Source organism: Thamnophis elegans, chromosome 5 (assembly GCF_009769535.1).
Source record: "Thamnophis elegans isolate rThaEle1 chromosome 5, rThaEle1.pri, whole genome shotgun sequence".
Lineage (NCBI taxonomy): Eukaryota > Metazoa > Chordata > Lepidosauria > Squamata > Colubridae > Thamnophis > Thamnophis elegans.
In genome coordinates, this window is record NC_045545.1 from 80312694 (window position 1) to 80336762 (window position 24069).

Here is a 24069-nt window from a genome sequence, read left to right on the forward strand (position 1 = left end):
CCTTGAAAATGCTCAGTAATATCCTCCGAAAGTTTCCTTTTGCATTAATGTCAGCACAAGCATTTCTGAATAGGAAAAGCATCAAAAGTATTTTGAAAACCAAAGCAGGCTTTCAACCTTTGGTCCAAAGCTAATGAAATAATGGAGCTTCCTTCTTGAAATTTTAATGAACTTCTGAATTAAGACTATAAGATATGGGTGGCAAAATCCAGTTAACTACTAGAGGCCAGTAAAGGGATAGAAGTACATATAGCACTGTGCTGTCATGTACTTGTCATCTGGATGTTTGCAGTCCCAATCTGGTAGCTCTAGAAATATATTTGACTTTGCATACAATTATGAAGCAGCCTTCCCAATTTGGTGTCCATCAGATTTGTTGGCTTGGAATTCTGATTACTGACGTCCAACATATCGAGAGGCATGAAATGGAAGAAGCCTGTTGTTCAATATGCTTTAACTATTAATTACTACACAATCAAAACTGACACCAACCAGAACGTAGAATAACTCAAAGAAGTAGTACACGCTTGGAAGAGATTTCGCCCATAGAATGGGCAAGAGTCAAACACGACTGAATGGATAACATTGTCATCATCATCATCATCATGCTAAATGCTGATTCCTCTGTTATGTTACGAGTATTGAGGAAAATATTACCATTTTTAAAAATCCAGTCATACCTTTTCCACAATGATAAGGTCTCCCACTTGAATATTCGAACTTTTCACCTTCACTGTGCCTGAAGACAAAACAAAATGCTGCTTTAAAATTCTCCAAAAATGTGCATAATTCTTCACAAGACATTGAACATTCTTGGTGAAAACCCTCCCCCCCCCACGCTTCAATTCAGAGGGAATTATTTGGCACCTTTCTATTGGCAAATAAGGTCCAAGGCTGATATGATCCTTCATGCTAAAAACTCAACAAGTATTAGCAATGAGCAATGCCTCATTTTTAAAACACTGTAGAGTAGCTTTATGCAGCTGTGAACAGTACAAATGACCATTTAAATTTGAAGATCAATAAAATGTAGATGGGAATTAAAATACTCCCCACTCTTCCAAGAAACATTTGGCTTTTAGGAGACCGTATTCATCATGACTTGCAAAACAGAGCACAAAAGGTTTGAGAAAATATTGTTTTTTGATACAGCTGGTAAATGCCAATGATCTATATCAAAGCAGTGGCCCCTTGGTAGGGGGTCTCTCTGCATTTCATAGGACTTTTTTTTTTAAAAAAAATGCTGGTCTTGTTTACTATGCTTTGTATTCATGAATTGTGGAGAGAGGAAAGCAAGAAAAAAAAAACTCTTAAAACCAAAAACCTAGAAAGGCATCAAACCCAGCATTTGCAAATTTAAGGACAAAACTGGGCCAAAAGATACATGTTCAACAAACTTGCATCTGATAAATATAAATTTATGTTTTTTGTCCTCTAAAAATATTTTTCAGTATCCCAGAAAGCAAATGCAATTTAAAAAAAATAGCAAATTTGAATGTCCAGTATGAAATTTACATGTAGGATAGATTCAGAGGAAAGGTTTTCACAGCAAAGATTATTTGTGCCAGGTTATTTTCTCTTCCTGGTTCTTATCAAAGAAATAGAAGGAAATCCTGTGTTAATTAAGAGTGCCTTTTCATATGCATATTTTCTTATCCCCTTTCCATTTATTACCTTTGTCTACATTGTTTTACATATGGATGCCTGCCTCCCCATTGCATCCTCCAAACAAATAAAGATAAAGAGATAGTGAGTAGTCTCACAATAAGCATATCCACGCATGATTTGTTGGCTAATTACTATATACTAGGACAGTGGGTCACCAACCAGTTGTCCACGAGAAAATTTTGGTAGTCTGCTGAAAAATTATTTGCATATTTTATATTGCACTAAATACTATTTTTTAAAAATCATATTAGTGATCCGCGGGATTTAAATTATGAATTTAGTGGTCTCTGGGGTCTGAAAGATTGGTGACCCCTGCACTAGCACATACATGTTGGCTTATGAGCCACAATATTAGAGCTTACACTACATGTAGTTTGAGCTCTAATATTGTTTACTGTTTACAGATTTTACTTAGTATCCGAATATCTGATACCAGTTAACAACTGGATTCATACATCATACTATGCCATAGTTATGTTTATATATATAACCAATGTTGTTGTATTTAAGTACAATGACAATAAAGATTACACACACACACACACACACACACACACACAAAATTGCTCAACTCCAGTTGTATGAATTTGTACAGGAAAGTAAGCCATGAACCATGATTTATGATTCACACACTGAATAAAACCATAATGACATTTGTTTAAGGAGTTTCTGCTTCCAACAACTTAGTAGCTTAAATTTAAGGCTATTAAACCATGGCCTACCATTATGTACAAATTGCAGCATGTTTTTTTTAACTTACCAGATATTCAAATAGTTACAAACTTTATATATATAAATCTGCCTTGTAAAAAAATAAACATTAGTAGGAAGGTTTTGCTAGAGCAAAGCATTCTTTCAATAGGACACTACAAAGTTCTGATTTGGCCCAAGTCACCAAAACGACAATTAAAAGCTCCATCCATATATTTGACATCTTCCCCTTCAACCCTTCTTTCTCAAAATTGCTGTTCTGATTATCATCATCTTTTGATAGAGTTGCAAACAGACAGAAAGCTGGAGCCAATTTCCTGACCTCTTGCTGTGAGCTTGCTGTAAATCTGAGAGTTGACTTCCTTGTCACGCATGTAACATCGGATCTCTTCTACAGCCTCACGGATGATGGTAACAGCAAGCACAAAGCCCTAAAGAGGCAGAAAGAGAAATGGTGGAGGATTAGTCAAAGAAAATAGATTAAATCTGAAGAACTTGTCAGAAGATCTGGGAAGTTAGTGAATGATCACAACATGGAGTCATGTTTAGTTAAATTTTCCATTTCAGAAGAAACCACTTAGTTGGAAAGGCTAACATTTTATGATTCATTCTATCTATCCTCTATCTATCATCTATCTATCTATCTATCTATCTATCTATCTATCTATCTATCTATCTATCTATCTATCTATCTATCTATCTATCTATCATCTATCTCTGTGTCTGTTCCAGCATAACTCTATAACTCTGGAGTGCCTTGAGCAATTTCAACCAAACTTGGTAGACAGATGACTTATTCTCTGGAAAAGAACACTGTGGGGGTAAGACACTCCTAACACCCCTCGGTGTGTGTGTGTGTCTATGTCTGTCTGTCTGTGTCTCTGCGTGTTCCAGCACAACTCTGGAACGCCTGGGCCGTTGAAATGAAAGGAATGCATTATATCTATAGTGTCAAATCACAGTACTTTTGACAGTGATAATGTGCATTTTGCATTCAAGTTCTGTTAAGATACAGTCTGTGGTGCCTTAAAATGGATTGTACTGTACAGCACAGTGGAGTTGCCATGGTAATGGCTTTACAGTACTCCACAAGGGGGCTCCCTCTGGCAAAGGAGGTTTGTTCCGGGCAATGCTGGGTTATCAGCTAGTATGATATAAAACCATATGATGAATGATTGAGGGGACTAGGTATATGTAGCGGACCTAGGAGTGACATGATACGGTAGCTGTCTTCCAATATTTGAGGTGCTGTCACAGAGAAGAAAGGGTTAACCTGTTCTCCAAAACACCTGAGGGCAGGACAAAAGTAATGGATGGAAGCTTCTCAAAGGGAGAGCCAACTTAGAATTAAGGACAAATTTCCTGCCAGCAAGAACAATTAATCAGTGGAATGGCTTGCCTCCAAAAGTTATGAGTATTCAATCACTGGATGTTTTCAAAAAGAGATTGGACAGCCTTTTGTTTGAAATGGTATAGGGTGTTCAGCTTGAGCAGGGGGTTGGACTAGAAGACCTCCAAGATCCCTTCTAATTCTGTTATTCTGCATTCTATATTACATGACTAGATATAAAAAGTAGAAGAAATAAGCACTGCTAGTACAAAAAGGCTACTAAAGCCACATTGCTACAATGTTCACCAAGCTGCAAATATTCAACTTCTATGTTGCTACAATATATCTGAGATGGCTTTTTCTTTTCTTTCACTTTCTAGATAACATGAATACTTTTGGATCAAACCAAGCTTGTATCCATCTCTCCACTCTGTTCCTGACAATGGTCAAACCAATGCCTCTGTGCACTTCAAATATATTGTATTGATTGTATTTTAAATATTTTTATCGTATTTATTTTTGAAATATTCAATGATGAACAATTTAAATGAAATAAGACAAATAAAACCCATTCAATAAGAAGGAAATACCTTTTCATTTGTGATCCCAACAACTGATATTCATAGGAAGAAATACATTTATTTATTAAATTTATATGCCACTCATATCATTACCCAAAGATGCTTTGGTTTGCTACATAACCAGACTTCTATAATTCTGATAACCTATACCAGTGATGGCTAACCTTTTTGTCGTGTACCGAAATAATGCAATGCATGTGTGATCCCCCTGCCACCCCACGCATGCGCAGATGCCCCTCTGTGCCCTGTTTTGGCCCTAGTAGGCTTCCCTGCAGCGTCCTGGGACCAAAAATGGGATGCGGAGGGGAGGCACAGCACCCCCCGCACTCCCCCCGTGCATGCATGAAAGAAACCCAAAAATCAGCTGGTTGGTGGGATGTGCACATATATGCGTGGGAAAGCTGAGCTAGGGTGACGGCTCATATGCCCTCAGAGAGGGCTCTGCATGCCACCTGTGGCACATATGCCATCGGTTCGCCATCATGGACCTATACCATCATCTTGCTTAGTGCTTGCAAATTACCATAAACCTGCTCATCAAAGTAATGTTTTAGATTCTTGTTATTGGTGATGCTTTTGTTGATTTTTTAAAGACACCCAAATCACATTCATAATGATTTCATAGCATGTGCACTCCTGAGCAAAAGGCTGAAAATTAATGAGTCTCCACCCCATGCAACCAACTATTCTATAGTGCTTTTCTTAGAAATATTCCACACACACACACCCACACACAGGACTTTCTTTTAAGTGAGTGAGATTACAGGTCTCATCCTTTTGAAGGGGAGGAGGGCAGAAATATCATTGACTAAAATTCAACTTCTAAGTCTGAAAGCATTTTCTTTCATAGTTTTTCTCTCTTTTTTAAGACATACTTTAAATATTTAAAAATCTGTTTCCAGACTGGGATTATATATCTGTGTAAGAATATTCTCGATGTAGGTTCTTCTTACCTGAATCATGGAAAGGAAATAATTTGTTTTGTAAATGTAATTAAGCTGTCCAAAGGAACTCAATCCGCTGTACTAATTTCTAGGAATCTAGAATTAGGAATCTTCCACTCCTTTGCATAGCTTCCATGAACATTAATTCAGAATTATATTACTATATGCCTTCAAGGCTTGCCATTACAAAGAAATGCAAATGATACAGGGGACTGATTTCAGCTCTCCCAAATTTGGAAATCATTAGTATATTGTATAAAGCAAGTCCAAAGAAATTCAGGGTTATTAAGCCTTATTTGAAAGAATGGCAATATCCTTTGGAGAAATAAAACAACCCTTTTTACATTTACCTAAACTCAAATCCTGTATTTTATTTATTGTATTTTTAATTCCCTCAAAATTTCTCTTCCCCAAAGCTTGTTTTAGCCCCATGGGAAGAAACATAGATTTACTTTGGGAGAATGGGAAAAATTTGGTGTTCCATTTGCTATTTTAAAGTAAAAAAATAACAGCCTTGAATTATCCGATCATATCATCACAAGCCCTGATTTGCTACATCATTGTTCCTTCCATTAAAAATAAGTCAGGGTAAATACTTACTGACAGCAAGTCCCAATAACTAATGAGGCTTTCTTCTAAGTAGATAAGTAGCATTCAATTATCATACTATTTTACTCCCATTATGATAGCATTTTAATTTGGTGCTTAAAATATATATCAATCATTACTCTAAAATGCTACCTCAAAAAACAGTTTATAAGGTTTATGTGTACTATATAAGAAAAAGAAATCTATGCATGTAAAGATTGGGATTCCAAATAATCATTAAAACTATCCCATTTATTCTGCCTCACTGATTCCTCTCAAGTTGTTATTTGACTCCAAAAGGGCTGTTTCTGCAGTCTACAATGAACAAAAAGTCTATTATTTATAACTCTGGCAGCTCACATGCTGAATTCTAATGGTTTGTGTGATCTGAACAAATTACAATGAGCTACAGGTTTGAAGCAAGCCTTGTAAAAAAATACAAACTAATTTCTACAACAAACATCATACAGTAGTGCAGCCAGATTTGTATTCCATACCATATAAAATGAAGACATACTAAGAATACAAGCTACCATTAAAAAGGGGTAAAGTTTCTAGCAATCATGCTACATTATGAAGTGGCTTGCTTTGTTAAATTCTAAATTTAAGCCTAGCCATTGGAGATAGCTATCTCTCAATACTTTTTTTTCTTTTCAAAAGAAACAAAGGCTTAATCAGAATAACTACAACTGGGAATGGGGTAGAAGAGGAAATTTAACCTATTCCTCTGTGTTGCTTTCTACATCTCAAGTCCGCCCCCAGTACCCCCAAAAGTAGTTTTTGCTTCATGAAATATAGATCCGCTTTGGGAGGAAGAGAAAATTTGGTGTTCCATTTGCTATCTTAAAGTAAAAAAATAACAGCCTGGAATTATCCAATCACATTATCCTAAGGCCTGATTTGCTAAATTGTTTATTAGGGAGAACTATAATTGAAAGAAGTTAAAATCCCTAAAGGCATACTGAATCACAGCTACCGAATTGATAATCTTGCGTGGCTTCCAGAGATCTCTAAAAAGCATTAGTCATTATAATTTTTTAAAGGTGACACAATCAGTTAAACACATAACCGGATTGTTATTATTTATCACTTTATTAACTTCATTGCATTTTTGGTTTTGTCCTTCTCTTCATCCAACTCTTATAACTATAGTTTTCTTCTGACAATTAGTTGAGCCAATAATAAAACACATCTGTACAAAATTTAATTTACTGCAACATATATTAAAATCAAATGAAATGAAATTTACCATATTTTTCAGAGTATAAAACACACTTTTTCCCCCTCAAAAAAGAGGCTGAAAATCTGGGTGCGTCTTATACACTGAATACAGCATTTTTTGTCTTCACCAAAATGGCCATGCAGAGCCTGTAAAAGGCTTTCAGAGAGCTCTGGGGGCTGGGGGGGGCAGAAATGAGTGAAAAATGGGCCATTTTTAAAAATTTTCTCAATTTTGTCCCCCCCAGCCCCCAGGAGTACTCTATAAGCCTCTTAAAGGCTATGCAAGGAATTTTTTTTCACAAAAATGGACTCATTTTCACAAAAAATTGGATGTTTTTGGCTCGTTTTTTGGGGGGCCACCTCCCAGGAGCACTTTGCAAGCCCCATAAAGGCTACTCATGCCTTTTGGGGGGAGATAAACAGGCCGTTTTTGGGAGGTTTGCAGAGTGCAAAAACTTTTTTTTTTTTAAATTGTCTCTTCAAAACCTTGGTGCGTGTTATACTCTGAAAAATACGGTAGCTTTACTTCTGGCCCTATCAATTTTGTCTTTGGAAACCAGACATTAACACACTGTTCAAAATCCAAGGGTGCTGCTGATGCAAACAAAATAAAACAAAACAAAACACCAAAGCACTTCCTTGTATTAAATAAACAATTAAACGATTTGTGGTTTGTTAGACACAGGCTGCTGGTGGGAAGAACAAGCAAAACCAGTTAGAACTGTGCAGGTCAGCATGTTTTTCCTTAATTTCCAAATTGGTCAAGATATAGTTTAACCTTTGGAAGGATCTTGAAAAATAAAAACAAACAAACCTAAAGACTATCTAGTTTGTGAGTATTTGTTCAGTGTTTAGTCCATTGTTCCAAAGACAATTACAAAAATGCTTCCATGACCACCTACTTTTTAAGTGAGTTAACCCAGGGGAATCTCTTTAACTGAACTCTTGGAATGATTAAGTTATGGGATAAATTACTCCCCTGATCAAGTGTCTCCCTGTGTATTTCATTTTCCTGTACCACTCAAGGTTTTATTTCTGAATAGCGAACCTTTATTAAATCAATTTTAAAAGTTAGACCAAGCATCTACAATTCCCAAAGACATAAAGGGCAGGCTTCATAAAATAAGCTAACAAAAACCATTTTAAGTTTCAGCATTACTTGGATCTCAGAGATAAGGTTAACAAAGGACATCTTGTATTCAAACACTGAAACTTTTCTTGGATAAATAAACCTGATATTACCTACCAGTGGAACCCAATATGTGTAAAGTGCACCAAGCCTCATTTCAGGAACAAATTGAGAACAGGCAAGAAATAAAAAGTAGAGATTGAAGAAATATTTGAATTGGTTGAACAGGACCTAGAAGCAGAGTGGGGAGAAGACCAAGTAAGTGACAAGGAAATATTGACAAGGAACTTAACCAACATAAGAGCAGCAATCCACAAAAACTTGTTAATCTAAGAGGATTCTTAAAAGGAAAAAGTTAGACAGTAAAACACACATGCATACACACCAAATACTTTCATCTAGGCAGAATATATATATATATATATATATATATATATATATATCCTCAATTTACAACCATGATTGGAACCAGAATTTCTGTTGTTAAACAAAGCAGTTAAGTAACTTGCGCCTGGTTTTATGACCTTTTTGCCACAGATGTTAAGAGAATCACTGCAGTTGTTAAGTGAATCATTGCAGTTATTAAATGAATCAAACTTTTGCTTGTTGGAAACCAGGTGGAAAGAGAGCAAATAGCGATTACCTGACCCTGAGGGACTGCAACTGTCATGAATATATGTCAGATGCCAAGCGCCTGAATTTTGATCATGTGACCATAGTGCAATGGTCAGAACTGCGAGGACTCGCTATAAATCACTTTATTCAGTGCTTTTGTAACTTTCAACAGTCACTAAATGAATGCTTGTAAGCCAAGCCTGTAGCAGTTACAATCAGTTCAGTAATCATAAATCCTCATTCCAACCTACTTTTGCACTAGTATTGGGAAGGCACATTAGGTGAGAATTAATTTACTTTAGAAATGTATTCCAAAATAGATTATTTTAAGATAATTGTTCATTGGTGAAGCATTCTTGCCCTCATTTAGCAGGATTTAATGGCAATGTGGGAGGTTATAATATGGCCTCCCCATATTTCCATTAAATCCTGAGGGAAATCTCAGGGAGGAACTCTTTTTGTAAAACCTTTGCGGTGATGGTGCTATTATAACAACTGGGGCAGGAGAAATCCTGTTCATGAATAACTAAATAATTCCTCTCCTGAAAAAAAATGGAAGATTTTTTAAAAAGAAAACTACTTCTATTTTGGTTTGTTGGATATCATTTACAGCACTGATGTAACCCTTTTCTGTACCACACACTAGAACACAGGAACCCGGAAGAGAGCAACTGGCCGGTGCACATGCGCACAGTGGCCAGCTGCTCTTCTGGGTTTTGTTGCACACATGTGTGCTGGCCAGCTGGTTTCTTCTGGGTTCCGGTGCGTGCGTGTGTGCCGGCCAGCTGGTCTTCAAAGACCAGCTGGCCGGTGTGCATGCACACACCGGAACCTAGAAGAGAGCAGCTGGGTGGCGCACAAGTGCACCAGACCAGCTGGCTGGCATGCATGTGCACAATAGAACCTGCAAGAGCGGCTGGCGATGGAGCACATGCCTGTGTGCTACCTCTGGCATGTGTGCCATAGGTTTGCCATCATGGGTATTCAGAGGCATCTGTGGGGGGAAAATGAATCACATAGGTCACGATGTCCTTGTTCAAATAGCATGATTATTGATTTTCATTAGAGGTGTCATGTGACTGGTGCCCATTGCATAATGGTGTCACAACACAACATGCCACATATGCTGTTCTGGTTTTTGTTGTAGATTCTAAGCAATGCCTATAATCATACTTACTCCTGGTAGAAAAGTAAAGAAGTTGTACTTCTGGTTGTTGACGACATTGCGTGGATATCTCTGATCCCTCTTTTCGGGATGGCCAAGCCAGACAGTTCGAGGCCTGGGGTCTCTTCTTCCACAACATCTTAGGCAATCACAGCATCTGTAGGGAAAAAAAATTGAGAATTTAAAACCTTATTACTTCAAAAAAAGAAAAATAATGCCAGCTTATTCAACCAAAGGTTGAACTTTTCTGCCATTGTTCCTGACAAAACAATAAGATAGGCTTCTAGATGCAAGTGAAGAACAAATGATAATTAAGCTAGGCTTTCTAAACCAACAACAAACAATGGTTTCAAATTTGTCAGAGTTTTGGCAGCATGACTATTGTTATGAGATAAACCCAGGAGCAAAACACAGCACGCAGAGCCCTTAGACAACTAATAGTGGTTTATATATACATATATTCAGACATATACATGGTAGATAAATCCCTTATCACTCAGCTATGGACACAAGGAGAGAAATGAGATACATGATGAGAGAGAAAAATGCCCTCTAATGGCCATCTATATATAGACACCTGCATTGCTGAATCATCCTCATTGTATTAGATTAAGTTTACAGTTTACAACCTTACATCAGCTGGCAGTTATTAAATCCTCAGTAACTGACAAAATTGTAATTTGGGATTTTCATCCCTGATCATATTTTTATCTTTTAGTTCTCCGAACAAATTGTTTCTCTACATTGAGGTGTATATAAAATATATACAAATATATATGATATGTGTTGTATCTTATATGAGCTGATCAGAGGAAGAAAATTCAGCCAAGGCAATTTTTTCAGCTCTTTAGTACTGAGTTAGAACAAACTGAATGTCTCTGCATAATTTTTAGATGCATATTTTACAGCAGAGAACTCAAACTCCAATTGGCACAAAAGATGCATGAGTACCAGTTCATTAGCCCAAGGGCTGACACACTGGAGCTTTTTCATAAATGGATTGGAAAATCTTGAGTGAGTCAGAAATGAAGAAAGCGAGTATCACATTATGCCATTAATATACTGAATCAATATATGAGTGACTGTGAACAGTGCTTCCAAGTCCAGAAAGGGATTCAATTGTTGCACAAAACCAAATTGTGCAAAAGCTTTCCTGGCCACAACAGTCACCTGTGTTTTAAGCAGCCCCTATGAGTCCAGGAGGATCCCTAGAAATATGCACTGGTCTCAAATGTGGAAGTGCAATCCCATCAGGACCAAAGGTGAAAATGTCTCAAATCTCAAGGCTCAAATAACCACAGCAATGGAATTTGTTCAGGATGGAGCCCGAGTGCATTCCTCATCATATTGATCACTTCACTTCTAGTGCATCAGATTTCTGAAACCTTTTGTTCTATTTTTATTTATGAAATGTTAATCTGCTTTTCAGTGTTTAAAACACCCTGAAGGGAGATTTTAAAATGCCTCTTCATTAAAAATTGAGCAAAACAACTGAGTCCAGAATGTTCAGTTCTTGACGGAACTTTTGAAAGAAAAGTACAATAAAATATGGATTCCTTCAATGAAATGTGCTGTAATGTTTGTAGAACATCCTGAAACATCAACTAGCCAAATACATTTTAGCCCTTTTTACTGTGCAAAACCAACCTGTGTTTAATATCATATGAACCAGACTGTTGTGTTTACTGGTTTACTGGTAACCATGATTAAGCAATCATACACGGGCCATCTAGTTCATGGAAACAATCATGGAAGCAGCTTTAATACTATGATCTCTAAGCCTATTGGAATTAGGTAAGTTATTAATCATTAGACACCAGATTCAAAGTAAGCAAAAGACTACAACTTACAAACCATACAATATGGAGTGGAACAACACACTTAGCTGTCATACAGTTTATTTGGATTTGATTACGTATGTGAGAATGGAATATATGCATGCCTTGAAGCTAGTGTGATGACTTTTCACTTTGTTATGACTGCTTAATGGTTATTTATTAGAAATGTAAAAAAATACTCTGGAAGAAAGCATACCAAACTTACTTCATTCTATTGTCAATCAATCAATCATTCTGAATCCATGAGGCCACCAGGAAGTCAAATTCATTATCTTTTTAATCTTTCAACTTTTTGTTTGTTCAATTTGGAGCCGGCCTTCCTCATTCTATGCTTAAATATGTGATACAATAATACAATAGCAGAGTTGGAAGGAACCTTGGAGGTCTTCTAGTCCAACCCCCTGCCTAGGCAGGAGCTACTGTTCTTAGCAAAAAAAAAAAAAATTGCAGATGTACTTGAGATGTCAGACAAATGTGTTAAAGAGGCACAAATACACTACAATCTCCAAGACCATCCCTATTTTGCCAGCCCTTGGAATTCCCTCTTAATAATGCCACTGAATTTCAATTCAAGCCAAACAGTCAAACTTGTTTAGTACTTGGATGGGAAATCCCAGGGCAGCTAGTTAAGACTGGAATTTGAAAAACATACTTGAAGAAGGTGGCAGAAGTTCATTCAGTGACTTCTTTCTTCCTGAAAGACTTTTTAAAAATGTAGGGCAGATAATGCATTAAAAACTTAAGTAAGTGCTTAAAATAGGCTTAATTTTATTTTTAAGAGAGAGAAAATAATTTGCTCTCCCCCACCAATAAGAGATTTTTTAAAAAAAGAATCATGGTACAATTTTGGATGAGCATCCCACTGATAGAAACCATCAGTTTCAGCCAAAGAATAACAGAACATAATGACAGAATAACAGAGTTGGAAGCAACCTTGGAGGTCTTCTAGCCCAACCCCCTGCCTAGGCAGGAAACCCTATACCACTTCAGACAAATGGTTATCCAACATCTTCTTAAAGACTTCCAGTGTTGGAGCATTCACAACTTCTGGAGGCAAGTTGTTCCACTGATTAATTGTTCTAACTGTCAGGAAATTTCTCCTTAGTTCTAAATTGCTTCTCTCCTTGATTAGTTTCCACCCATTGCTTCTTGTCCTGCCTTCAGGTGCTTTGGAGAATAGCTTGACTCCCTCTTTTTTGTGGCAGTCCCTGAGATATGGGAACACTGCTATCATGTCTCCCCTAGTCTTTCTTTTCACCAAACTAGACAAACTTCAGCTTCTGCTAGGCCCAGATGGGAAGCCTGAGAAAAAATGCCTCTCCCGAGAGCCGCCTGCTCACCCACCCACCTGCCAAGCTGGCCTGGAAGCAGCATGTGTGTCCCTTTGTCATGTGCTGGATGCGGGACCAGAGGCGGAGGAGAGGGTGAGCAGGCAGCAGCCCAGAGTAGGGTCCAAAAGGCTGCCAAGCCTTGCCATGTCCCCACTACTACCACTGAGGCAGCCCTTTGGCTGAGCACAGCAAGCCCAGAGTGCATCTTCCTTCCCCACCATCAGCTTTATGTTAGAGCCCATGGGACTTGCACCATTCTCACAGTATGGCCAGCGATCATCCGAAGTGCGTCGGCCGATGGGTGAGGGATGATGCGGCCCACATAGACTTGTGCTCCCTGGTCGCCCACCACCCGCAGGCAGGTGAGGCCCCGCTACTGTGGAGAATCCGGGAGGCGGGAGAGATGTGAGCTGGGGGGGGGGGAACCGAGCAGCGATGGTTCACTCTTGGCTCACCTTCCCCTCTACCCGCAGGTGTGGGAGGAAGGTAAGGTCACAGTTTCAGCCAGCTGGGAAAGCCGATCTTTAAATGGGCTTTTATTTTTTCAGCCCCAAAGAAGCGGAAAGGAACTCGGAATGTACGTAGGAAATTGCCCTGTCCCTGCAGCATCGGGCCGCCTGCGCCGCCCTACCTTGTTGTGAGTGACATTGAGTGGCCATGCCCACTCAGTCACATGATCTCCCCAAGCCACGCCCACCCAACTAGTCACTCGGCATACTGGTTGTTAAATTACTTGAAGCCCACCACTGACTAAACCTTTAACATTTACTCAGTACTAAATGCAGTACTTAAATATCTTAATACTTAGAAGAAAAATGCTTTCTCCTTAAGGAATTATTTAACACTTTCATCTGTAAATCCCCCCTCTCCCACCACCACCCCCGCCCCATGAAATGGCAAGCTGCAGAACAAGAAATTCCTTGTGAAGTGGCAATCAACCAGCAAGTTAGTTTTGTTCTTGTTTTCGCTTTTAAATTAAATATCACGTTTCTTACTTTCTACTTCACCTCTTGCAAATAAGTGTAAAAGAAATCTTATCTCATAAAAAAAAAAACCTAAAGGTTTCCCCCTTTCCCCCAGAGAAGCAGCAGCAGTAAAAAAAAAACTACCGGGTTGTAAGGAATAAGCTATGAAATGTTAGCTTAGTTTAAATAAGAAATATTTCACCCAGTAGCAGAAAGATTAACTTACACAAGAGTCATTTTCAGACATCCTGTTGAGAACAAATCCAACATGATTTCCATGTAAGGTCAATACTTTCTAAACTAAATATTTTAACAGGAAATAGTGAACGAAAGGCAAGAGATTAAATACTGCTGTTTCCCTGTTCCATGTTCCCAGTTGTAATATTTATCGTATATACTCGAGTATAGGCCGACCCGAATATAAGCCGAGGCACCTAATTTTACCACAAAAAACTGGAAAAGTTATTGACTCGAGTATAAGCCTAGGGTGGGAAATGCAGCAGCTACCGGTAAATTTCAAAAATAAAAATAGATACCAATAATGTTTTTGAATATTTATTTCAAAGAAAAACAGTAAACTAGCGGTGTATTCAATGAAATACTTCACTCACCTCATGATGCTGATGTCCCGCTGTGATGATGATGTCCCGTGCAACCGCGGGAGCGATGTCCCGCCTCCTATGACACACGGCACAGTGATTCCTATCATTGGATCACTGTACCAGAGGAGGTGGGACATCGCTATGTGGCTGCTTGCCATAACAAGGAGGAGGTGGGACATCGTTGCAGAGCGGCAGGAGGGGGAGGAAGGGGAATCGTAAGACAGCCCTGCATTACATTAGAACGTGAGGAGGGGGGATGGTGCGGTGCGTGCTGCGCGGCAAACTGACACAGAGGGAGGGGAAACTCACAGGGGCACTGGGCCATTCACGAGTGTCACCCAGCAGCATGGCCCCGCCCCTTTTTCTCCTCCATTTCGGGCAAATTTTTCACTGACTCGAGTATAAGCCGAGGCGGCTTTTTTCAGCCCAAAAAGTGGGCTGAAAAACTAGGCTTATACTCGAGTATATACAGTATATAGGGGATAAGCTAGCAGATTTTAATTTTCAGTTTAAAAAAAGTGTAAAGCTGCCTCAGGCTATGATAAAAGAGGAAAGAAGAAGGGGAAGGATGGCAAAAGGATGTTGCTTTTAGAATAGGAATGAATCTCTAGTGTTGGTGCATCTGAGCCACAAGTCTCATGAAGGGCCATTCTTTTACCCCAGATTTCCAGAGAGACAGACAGACAGAGACTATCCCAAACTCACCCAGCAGGCATTGTGCCTAAAATGGGACTAGAACTCACAGTCTCCTGGTTTCTATCATGATGCCTTAACCACTATGCCAAACTGGCTGTTTAGTCCTAAAAACTGGATCTATAACACAAGAAAGAATTACAACACCCCTGATAGCAAGTTATTCAGCCACTACCGCAGATAATGTATCAATTTTCATAACCTTGAACATTCTGTCCTTGAACATGACATTTGTGTGATGGTTCCAATACTTAATACTACCTTTTTTGGGGAGAACTTAAAGTGTTTATATGACAAGATTCAAATACTGGTTCATTGTCCTTCTCCTTTCCATTAATCTACATTCTCCATTTTAGGAAATAATGGAATATCAATGTCAACAATAATGTTAGAATAAAACTTTGACACTCAATGTGCTGTTTGTATGCATTCTTTGTTTCATCTGTGCTTAGCAAAAATGACTCTATTGTTAAAATACCTACAAATTGTATTCATTAAAGGAGGACTAAAGTTTGTCAGAATTGCCAGAAGATCCCAGAGGAACTAATTCAGCTCATCGGGAATTTTAAATATAATTATTAACACAGTTCAAAGAGGTTGGGCTCCTGCTAAGAGCTCCCTAAATCTATTCATCTCCTTCACAGTACAGCTTGTCACCAGACAATGATGTGGAAGAGGTGTACTAAATACCCCTGAGAGCTTGCACTGTCACGTAAGTGTTTACAAGGAGGAGGAAAAAGAAGACAATGACAAGACCGAAAAAGATACCGGAGAGAAGGTTCAATAGATGGAAGGAGAGGAACATTTCACAGTACCTGTTGCAATAATAAATCTTAATTCTACAAACACTTAACCCCATATTCAGGAACCTGCTTATTGACAGAAGTCTTATAAAGAGGTCACTCTTAGAGTAGTTTCTTTATGCAGACAAGAAGAAAGACTATATACTATGTCTGTGAATAAGCAGATCTGCCTCCTACACTATATTGCCAAAAGTATATATATAGGAGACACAATCTTGATATAGGTCTTTACTTCCAGTTTTAAATGCTAGGCCTTCTGCTCTTGCTTATCCATGTCAATCAGAGGTGGGTTGCTGTTGGTTCGGCCCGGATCAGCCGAACCAGTAGTAGTGGTATCGGGAGGCTCCGCCCACCCACCCGGACGCTTCTATGCATGTGCAGAAGTATTGCACAGGCGCACGAGCGCATGCAGACGTGTACCTGAACTGGTAGTAAAAAGATTAGCAACCACCTCTGATGTCAATCAATACTTGGCCATTGTCTTCCTCATCTTGAGAGACTCCAATATCTGTTTATAAATATTTTTCTCTAGCCTGAGAGCTCTTTTCCCATCTCACCAGCTACAATCCTAAAATCTTTTCTTTCTTTCTTTCTTTCTTTCTTTCTTTCTTTCTTTCTTTCTTTCTTTCTTTCTTTCTTTCTCTCTCTCTCTTTTTATTTCCTTCCTTCCTTCCTTCAGTCATTCATTCATTCATTCATAAAATTTATTGGCCACACAATAAAACTTTTTTTTCAACCCACTACTCTAACTTTATCAAGACTGATTTTTTATATTTTTTTTCTTCAAAAATACTAGCTATCACTCCCCAAATATTATATAATCACAGAGTTCAATTCCTATCAGCCCTTATCAAAGGCATGTGAGATTTAGACTCCAAAAAGATTTGGAGGCCACCATAAGACCCAACTCTTCAAATAAGGGAAAAATCAGAGAAATTTATCCCAAATAACCCTCAGTGTTCACCACGGACAGAAAACGCTGAATGCAGCATTGAATAATTCTTGCTCAACTGTTCTTTTAACATCATACATGTAATAATAGAATTTGAACCATGAAGAATAACCTGCCTTCAGACTCCTGCCAATACGACTTAAATTTAATGACATTTCCATTATTGCTGGAATGGTGCACTATGTGTATCAAAGGAAAAAAGCATTAAACCAATAGTAAAGTTTAAAGAACAACTAATCTGTACCTTTCTGGCATATTGGTGCCCAAGCCAACATCGAGCAGTGCATGTCTATTAGAATAGAATTTCCTCAGAGATTCAGATGGCTTTAACAACACTACCCATCTTCAAGCAAGCCCTAAAAACTTGATCCCCCCCACTCAAGTCTTAGATTAGAGTATTTGGTAATATTATGGAATATGACATTGGCACAATGGCATAACCAGGTTAGCAGGATAAAATAAGAACTTGCTGGAGAAGAAGCTCAGCCTTTCCACCATGCACAGTGGTTCCAATAGCAAATAAGCCACCCCAATCTTTTAGAAAAATAATGCTTATGAAACAATTTTGATCTCCGCATCTCAATGGAAGATAATAAATGTTGCCTAGTGAGCTACCAAATGGATGACTGGAATAAAACTAACATGGACAACTATTGTGGCCGAGCAGGAGCCGTTGGAGCTGTCACCAGACTCCGACAGCGAGGGGCCCTACGAGTCGGCTCTGGAGGAGGTGGAGGACCCTGGACAGGGTGCCGACTCTGAGCAGGGTGCAGAGAGGCTGGTTGGCCACCAGGAGGCACCTGAGCCTTGGACCAGTGGGGAGGAGACAAGGGAGTTGTTCCTGGATGCTCGGCAACGAAGAGTTAATAGGCGTAAGGAGCAGTTATGCAGTTACAGGAGGTAATTTCACTCAGCTGGTGGTAATTAGGCTCCTCTCAAGACTATAAAAGGAATGATTGAATACACACCCTTTGCAGGAGTCAACGTATTCATTAAAGATGGAGAACTCTCGTGGCTAGCTTGGCAGGCTGGATTGCTGCCAAGGTTAGTCTGTGCTGGCTTGCTGCCAAGGCCTGGACTGTGCTGGATTGCTGGCGACGTCTGGACTGTGCTGGCTTGCTGCCAAGCTCCTATCTGTGTGTTAATTAATCTTTGCAGTATCGTGGTCTCAGAGTGCTTTGGTGTAGGACGAAGGGGGTCAGAACAGAGAACAAATTACTACTGTCCATTGAATAGCTTATACCCTCTGGTGCATTCATATACAAGTGTATTACCTACACTTAATCCTAAACCAAATCATGCTACACTGATTTTTGTGTCTGTGGGTGGGGTGGGGGAGCCTGAGCCACATCATTTCTTGTGTGTGAGGGTTAGGATTGACACAAACTGTCTACTTGTTTCCACCAATTGTTCAGCCCAGTGGTGGGATTCAACTTTTTTTACTACTGTTCTGTAGGCATGGCTTGGTGGGCATGGCAGGAGATGGGTAATGTAAAATCTCCATTCCCTCCCCACTCCAGGAGAAGGTTACTGCAAATCCCCATTCCCTCCCGATCAGCTGGGACTCAGGAGGCAGAGAATAGATGGGGGTGGGGCCAGTCAGAGGTGGTATTTACCGGTTTTCCAAACTACTCAAAATTTCCACTACCGGTTCTCCAGAACTGATGAGAACGTGCTGAATACCACCTCTGGTTCAGCCCTTATTCCCAGGCTTGCTTACTTATCATTATATGGTAATTTAAAAGTAACTCTCCTGCAACCCTTGATGAGGGAGCTGCTCAGATAATCAAGTATTAATTTAGCAAGTCAGAATATTCATTGCCTTCATGCACCTCTAAGTAATATGCATTACTTTCATGCACCTCTTTGAGCGGGAAGAAAGTAAGTTGATGTTTACCACAGCTTCCTGTTAATAACTAGGTTGGGACTGCTTGGCATACTGCCTTGTTTTAAAGTTGACTTCTGCATCTTAGATGATAAAGATCATGCTTCCAGGCAGCTTCCTGATTTATTTTACCTCTTGCAGGAATGAAGAAGTGATAAGACCTTAAATAGGTCAGAGTGCTAATGCTCATTTTGGTTTATTAAACCAGAATTTGATTATTTAAACACAGCCACTTTCATATGCACAGACAGAGAAGCGATTCCTTACATAATTCTCAGGAAAATGAAGAAATGCAGCAGTAGATAAGATCTGGAGATCAGAGCCAAAAATGATGAACAGGTATTTAAATATTTCCAACAGCTATGAATCAAGTTTTAATAAACATTTTACAAAAGACGAGTCTGTTTAAAAATGTCTGATGCCCTTTTCTTCAGGGAAAAGATTTTTTTATGCCTTTCTATATACTGTTAATTATTTTTCATATTGTCTTTTTAAAAATCATTGATGGAGGGTTGATTTATCTTCTCTAATTGAAGATTAATTGTTTTCTATTCCTTACAAGTGAAATAAACCACAGAAAGATTGATATTGACAACAGTATGTTCCTACAGCTTTAACAGCAAAAACATTTGTAGAACATTAGCAGGGATAAATAGGATTGGTAAAATGTCACAATGCCACACTGTAAACATGATGTCACCGAGTCATGATGTCATTGCACAGATTACAAAATGGCAAGATAATGTCTATTGCCCATATATAAGCCATGTCATTGCTTGATGATATCAGGACACACATGCAGCTTGCTCCTCTAATGTGTGTGTATAGGAAGGGAAAGTGAGTTCTAGTCCCACCTTAGGTGTGAAAACCAGCTGGGTGACTTAGTATCTGTCACCCTCTCTTTGCCCACCCCACCTCAGAGAGTTGTTGCTGTTGTAGAGAAAATAGGAAGAGGAAGGAATAGTAAGTACTGTATGTTTTCTGCCTTGAGTTACATGTAAAAATAACTAGCCAAATAGCCTGGTGTTGCCTGGGTATTTATTTATAGGGGGAAAATGTCCAGACAAAACATAATTTCTAATGTTGGATTTTCCCCCTTACCAGAGAGAGCCCCCTTGTGGAGTACTGTGAAGCTGTTACCATGGCAACTGCACTGTGCTGTACAGTAGAAGCCATTTTATGGCAGAGCAGGCTGCATCTTAACAGAACACCCTCCCTAAGCGGTGTTATTTATGTCTTACCCCCATAGTATTTGTTTCTAAAGGGTAAGTCACCTGTGTACCAAGTTTGGTTGAAATTGCTTGAGGCACTCCAGAGTTATGCTGGAACATACCATATTTTTCGGAGTACAAGACACACCTTTTTCCCTCAAAAAAGAGGCTGAAAATCTGGGCACGTCTTATACACTACAGCATTTTTTGCCTCCTGAAGCCCGGCCCCTTCACCAAAATGGCCATGCATAGCATCTAGGAAGCTTTTAAAGAGCTCCTGGGGGCTGGGGAGGGCAGAAATGATTAAATAATGGGCTGTTTTTTGCTCAATGTTACCCCCCTGCCAGCCTCCAGGAGCATTCTATAAGCTTCTTAAAGACTATCCATGCCCCCCCTTTTTTACAAAAAATGGGCCTGTTTTTGTGAAAAATGGGCCATTTTTGCTCATTTTTGCCCCCCCAGGAGCACTTTGCAAGCTCCCTAAAGGCTATTCATGCCTTGGGGGGGGTGAAATGGGCCCGTTTTCACAAAAAACGGGCCGTTTTTGGGAGGTTTGCAGGGTGCAATAACTTTTTTAAAAATTTTCCTCTTCAAAACCTTGCTGCGCCTTATTACACCGGTGCGTCTTATACTCCGAAAAATATGGTGCATATACATACATACATACATACATACATACATACATACATACATACAGTCTGTATATAATATAAAATAATAATAACAAATATGATGTATTATATAAAGGCAGGATATAAATAAACAAACAAACTTCAAAATGACATATGTAATTTGCATCATTTGCATGATGATGTCATGATATTAAAATACCATCATGGCATGTACCAGACACTTACTGTATGTCTTCTACTTTTCTATTGCAGCAATTACTTTTTTTGAGGTGAGTATGAGAAACCTGTCACCACAGTACCTTACATATAAGAAAGTCTCCACCACATCTTGCCCAAGATTGGCAGCTCTACTAACTCTGGATTGAAAGATGTTAACTCAGCATCATAGAAGAAACAAGGACAAATAGAAGGCATTGAATTATGTTTAACCTCAAGAGGATAAAAAGCAACATGAAAGCTCTCTTCAAATACTTAAAAGGCTGTCATATAGTTGATTTTGTGTTTTTATTTTTTACCCTTGCTTCTTGTTCTCCCAGGAAACATTTGTTGTTGGACAAATTGAACATTACAAAAAAAGGAGGTAGTCTTTTAGCTTTCAAATGAGCTTAGCATTCTTAAAAACAGCAGTGTGTTAATAATGTATTTTAAATATTTATATGCCAGGCTTCAAAACTTATAATGCAGCTTGCAAGGGCTGAAAATACACAAAAATGCACTTCCCCTTAGGCCTAAAAGATGTCTCATCTTTGATACAAACAATACATCTAAGGCTATTTGCTATTACTGTTATCTGCCTTGAAGATTTTAGGAAATGCCAGTAAACAACAGCCTTCTAAGAAACTAGTTGCCATTGTCATCTACTGCCAACAAGTCATCTTTAACTAGCCTGATATGTCTGTTGTAAGAGCTTTAGCACAAAGAAATTAGAGATAACAGGTTTTTCCTGTTAGCTTTATTATGTTTCAAAGAAACAATAAAATACAAAGTAACATAAAGGGGAAAAGGGAGAGGGGATAAAAGCGAAAAGTTAAAAAGTAACACACCCAAACACAAAACATGATAAAACATATACAAAAAGTGACCTGTGACTATTTTCAGTGCAGAGAAAATTATAAAACCTCTAAGTTTAATAATATAAACATCTAAAAACTTTTAAAATATTAATAACTAGTGTATTTGAAAACCCAATGTTCAAATATTCTCAATCAGTGTAATCTAACGCATACAAAAAATCCTATAACTAAATAAATCATAGTCATATATTTGACATTCCACAATCTTTATCTAGTCAAATCGGATCTAATCCTCAAATCCCAAAATAAAACTTCATTTTTCTCCTTATCCTGTAGAAAATCTAACAATGGTCCCAAAGCTGCAAGAAATTGCAATATTCTAATTGCAAGTATTAATAGGTATAAACCAGCTGTTCCATGTAGTTTTGTTTAAATCAGACAAAATGGAGAAAATGATTGAAAATTATACCGAAATGGTAAAAAAATAAAAAAGCAAGCAAGTCAAGTCCATATCTTGATGGAATGTTTACTAAGATGGAAAATTTTAAGATGTTCATATGCTCACAGAGAGAGAGAGATGATATATCAGGGTAATTACATTTGTTGAAAGAAGTGAAAATGGCTGTGTATAAGAGTATGCTTCAGTTCACTTTGCTATATGGAAGTGAGGGTTGGATATGTCAGAAAAAAGCATGAGTTGAATAAAAGTGAGAATTAACACGTTATTAAATAAGAGATAGGATTTAGCAAGAAAAAATGGGTGTTAAATGAATATGAATACGTAAGTGAGTGAATATTATAAAAGAACTCTATCAAGATGGATTGGTAAAATAAAATAAAAACCTATATGAAAAAGCAGTGAATTGGTGCAGAGGAAGGAGAAGATTAAGAAAGTTGTGGCTATATGAAGATGATGACATTCTCAAAAAGAAGAAAGACATTTGAAGAAAAAGCAGATATTTAAAATTAGTATATGGACATGGGTCAAGGACTGGTTTATAAGAAATAGAGAGCTATATAATGGCCTTGGCTATAATTTCTTCTCTTTTACTTATCCCATGCCTTCTTTATTTCACACATTAGGTTTTTTTGGTGTTAGTTTGTTTATTATAGTTATTCCTTTTTTCCACTCAGTACAACTCTGGATATTCTGAAAGGAAACAGTGTGATGCGTGTACAGTAGACCTACAAAAGTTGCACAGGTTCGAAATGGATTGTATTCAGTAGCCTGAATTGCCAAATTACTCAATTTTGGAAACAGAATTCTGGAGGGGAAAGCAGACGTTTAAGGCTACTGAACTAGAGGAAATTCAATCCTTTGCTCAGTCAAAGCTGAAATCAAGATAAAGCTTCCACCATGGTTTCTCTGTCCATCCTCAGTTTTAAAAAGGCAAGCTCATCACTTTTCTAGACAAGAACCTTTCTGCTTTTCTTAACTCTCAATCATCAGGGGAATATAATGGCTTTTTTGAGGGAATATAGGGGTCGGGGTAGGGCACGTATCATGTGTCCCTCCGTGAGCTTATCATTGCACTGATGAAATATGGCTGGCTAGATCCGGCTATGGCATAAGGGAGTTTATCATGGATCCTTCTTGGGTTGCATACAAAATCTGCCCAATTTGCACATACACACACTTGACTTTTTCATTCAATCTGCCAGATTGGATTGTTTGCTTTACTTCTAGTAAAGCTACCAGTTTCCTTTTACAGAGTTGTGGGTTTTTTTCTCCCATACTTTTCATGTACATTCCATCTCTGAATACAAAAAATAAATAAATGCAATTTTGCACAGAGGGTGCTGAAATTATTTGTGCAATTAAAAATGCATTCAGGACAGAAGCAGAATAAAGTAAAACGTTATCAACTCCGAAGTGAAATGGATATTAGTCAGAACGAATTGCACCTCAGTTAGGATGAGCATTTCCTGAGCAGCAGCATCTCACATACTGTGCAGAGAACAATTCATACTATTTCGTTAACCACACTAAAAGCCTTAGCAAAGTGCCAACCAAAATGCACAGGAAGGCTCTAGTGTCATGCAATCTACAATGATACAAGCATTACAATAATCTAAGCAGGGGATCAATAATTTTACATAACAGCAACTAGGTCAGAGGTTCCCAAAAAGATACAGAAAACCAGAGTAACGTCCACATTATGGTAACATTCATCCCTGCAGTTCCTAATATT

At 38.4% G+C, this 24069-nt stretch overlaps 1 protein-coding gene across 1 annotated transcript in view; it reads right to left on the reverse strand.

The window, feature by feature from the left end:
* The window catches only part of ATP9A (ATPase phospholipid transporting 9A (putative)), a 102521-nt gene that overhangs the window by 66187 nt on the left and 12265 nt on the right, over positions 1-24069 (reverse strand). The window contains 4 exon segments of the mRNA XM_032218112.1: positions 681-739; positions 2702-2810; positions 8290-8403; positions 9965-10109. Of these exon segments, the coding sequence (XP_032074003.1) occupies positions 681-739; positions 2702-2810; positions 8290-8403; positions 9965-10109 (427 nt within the window).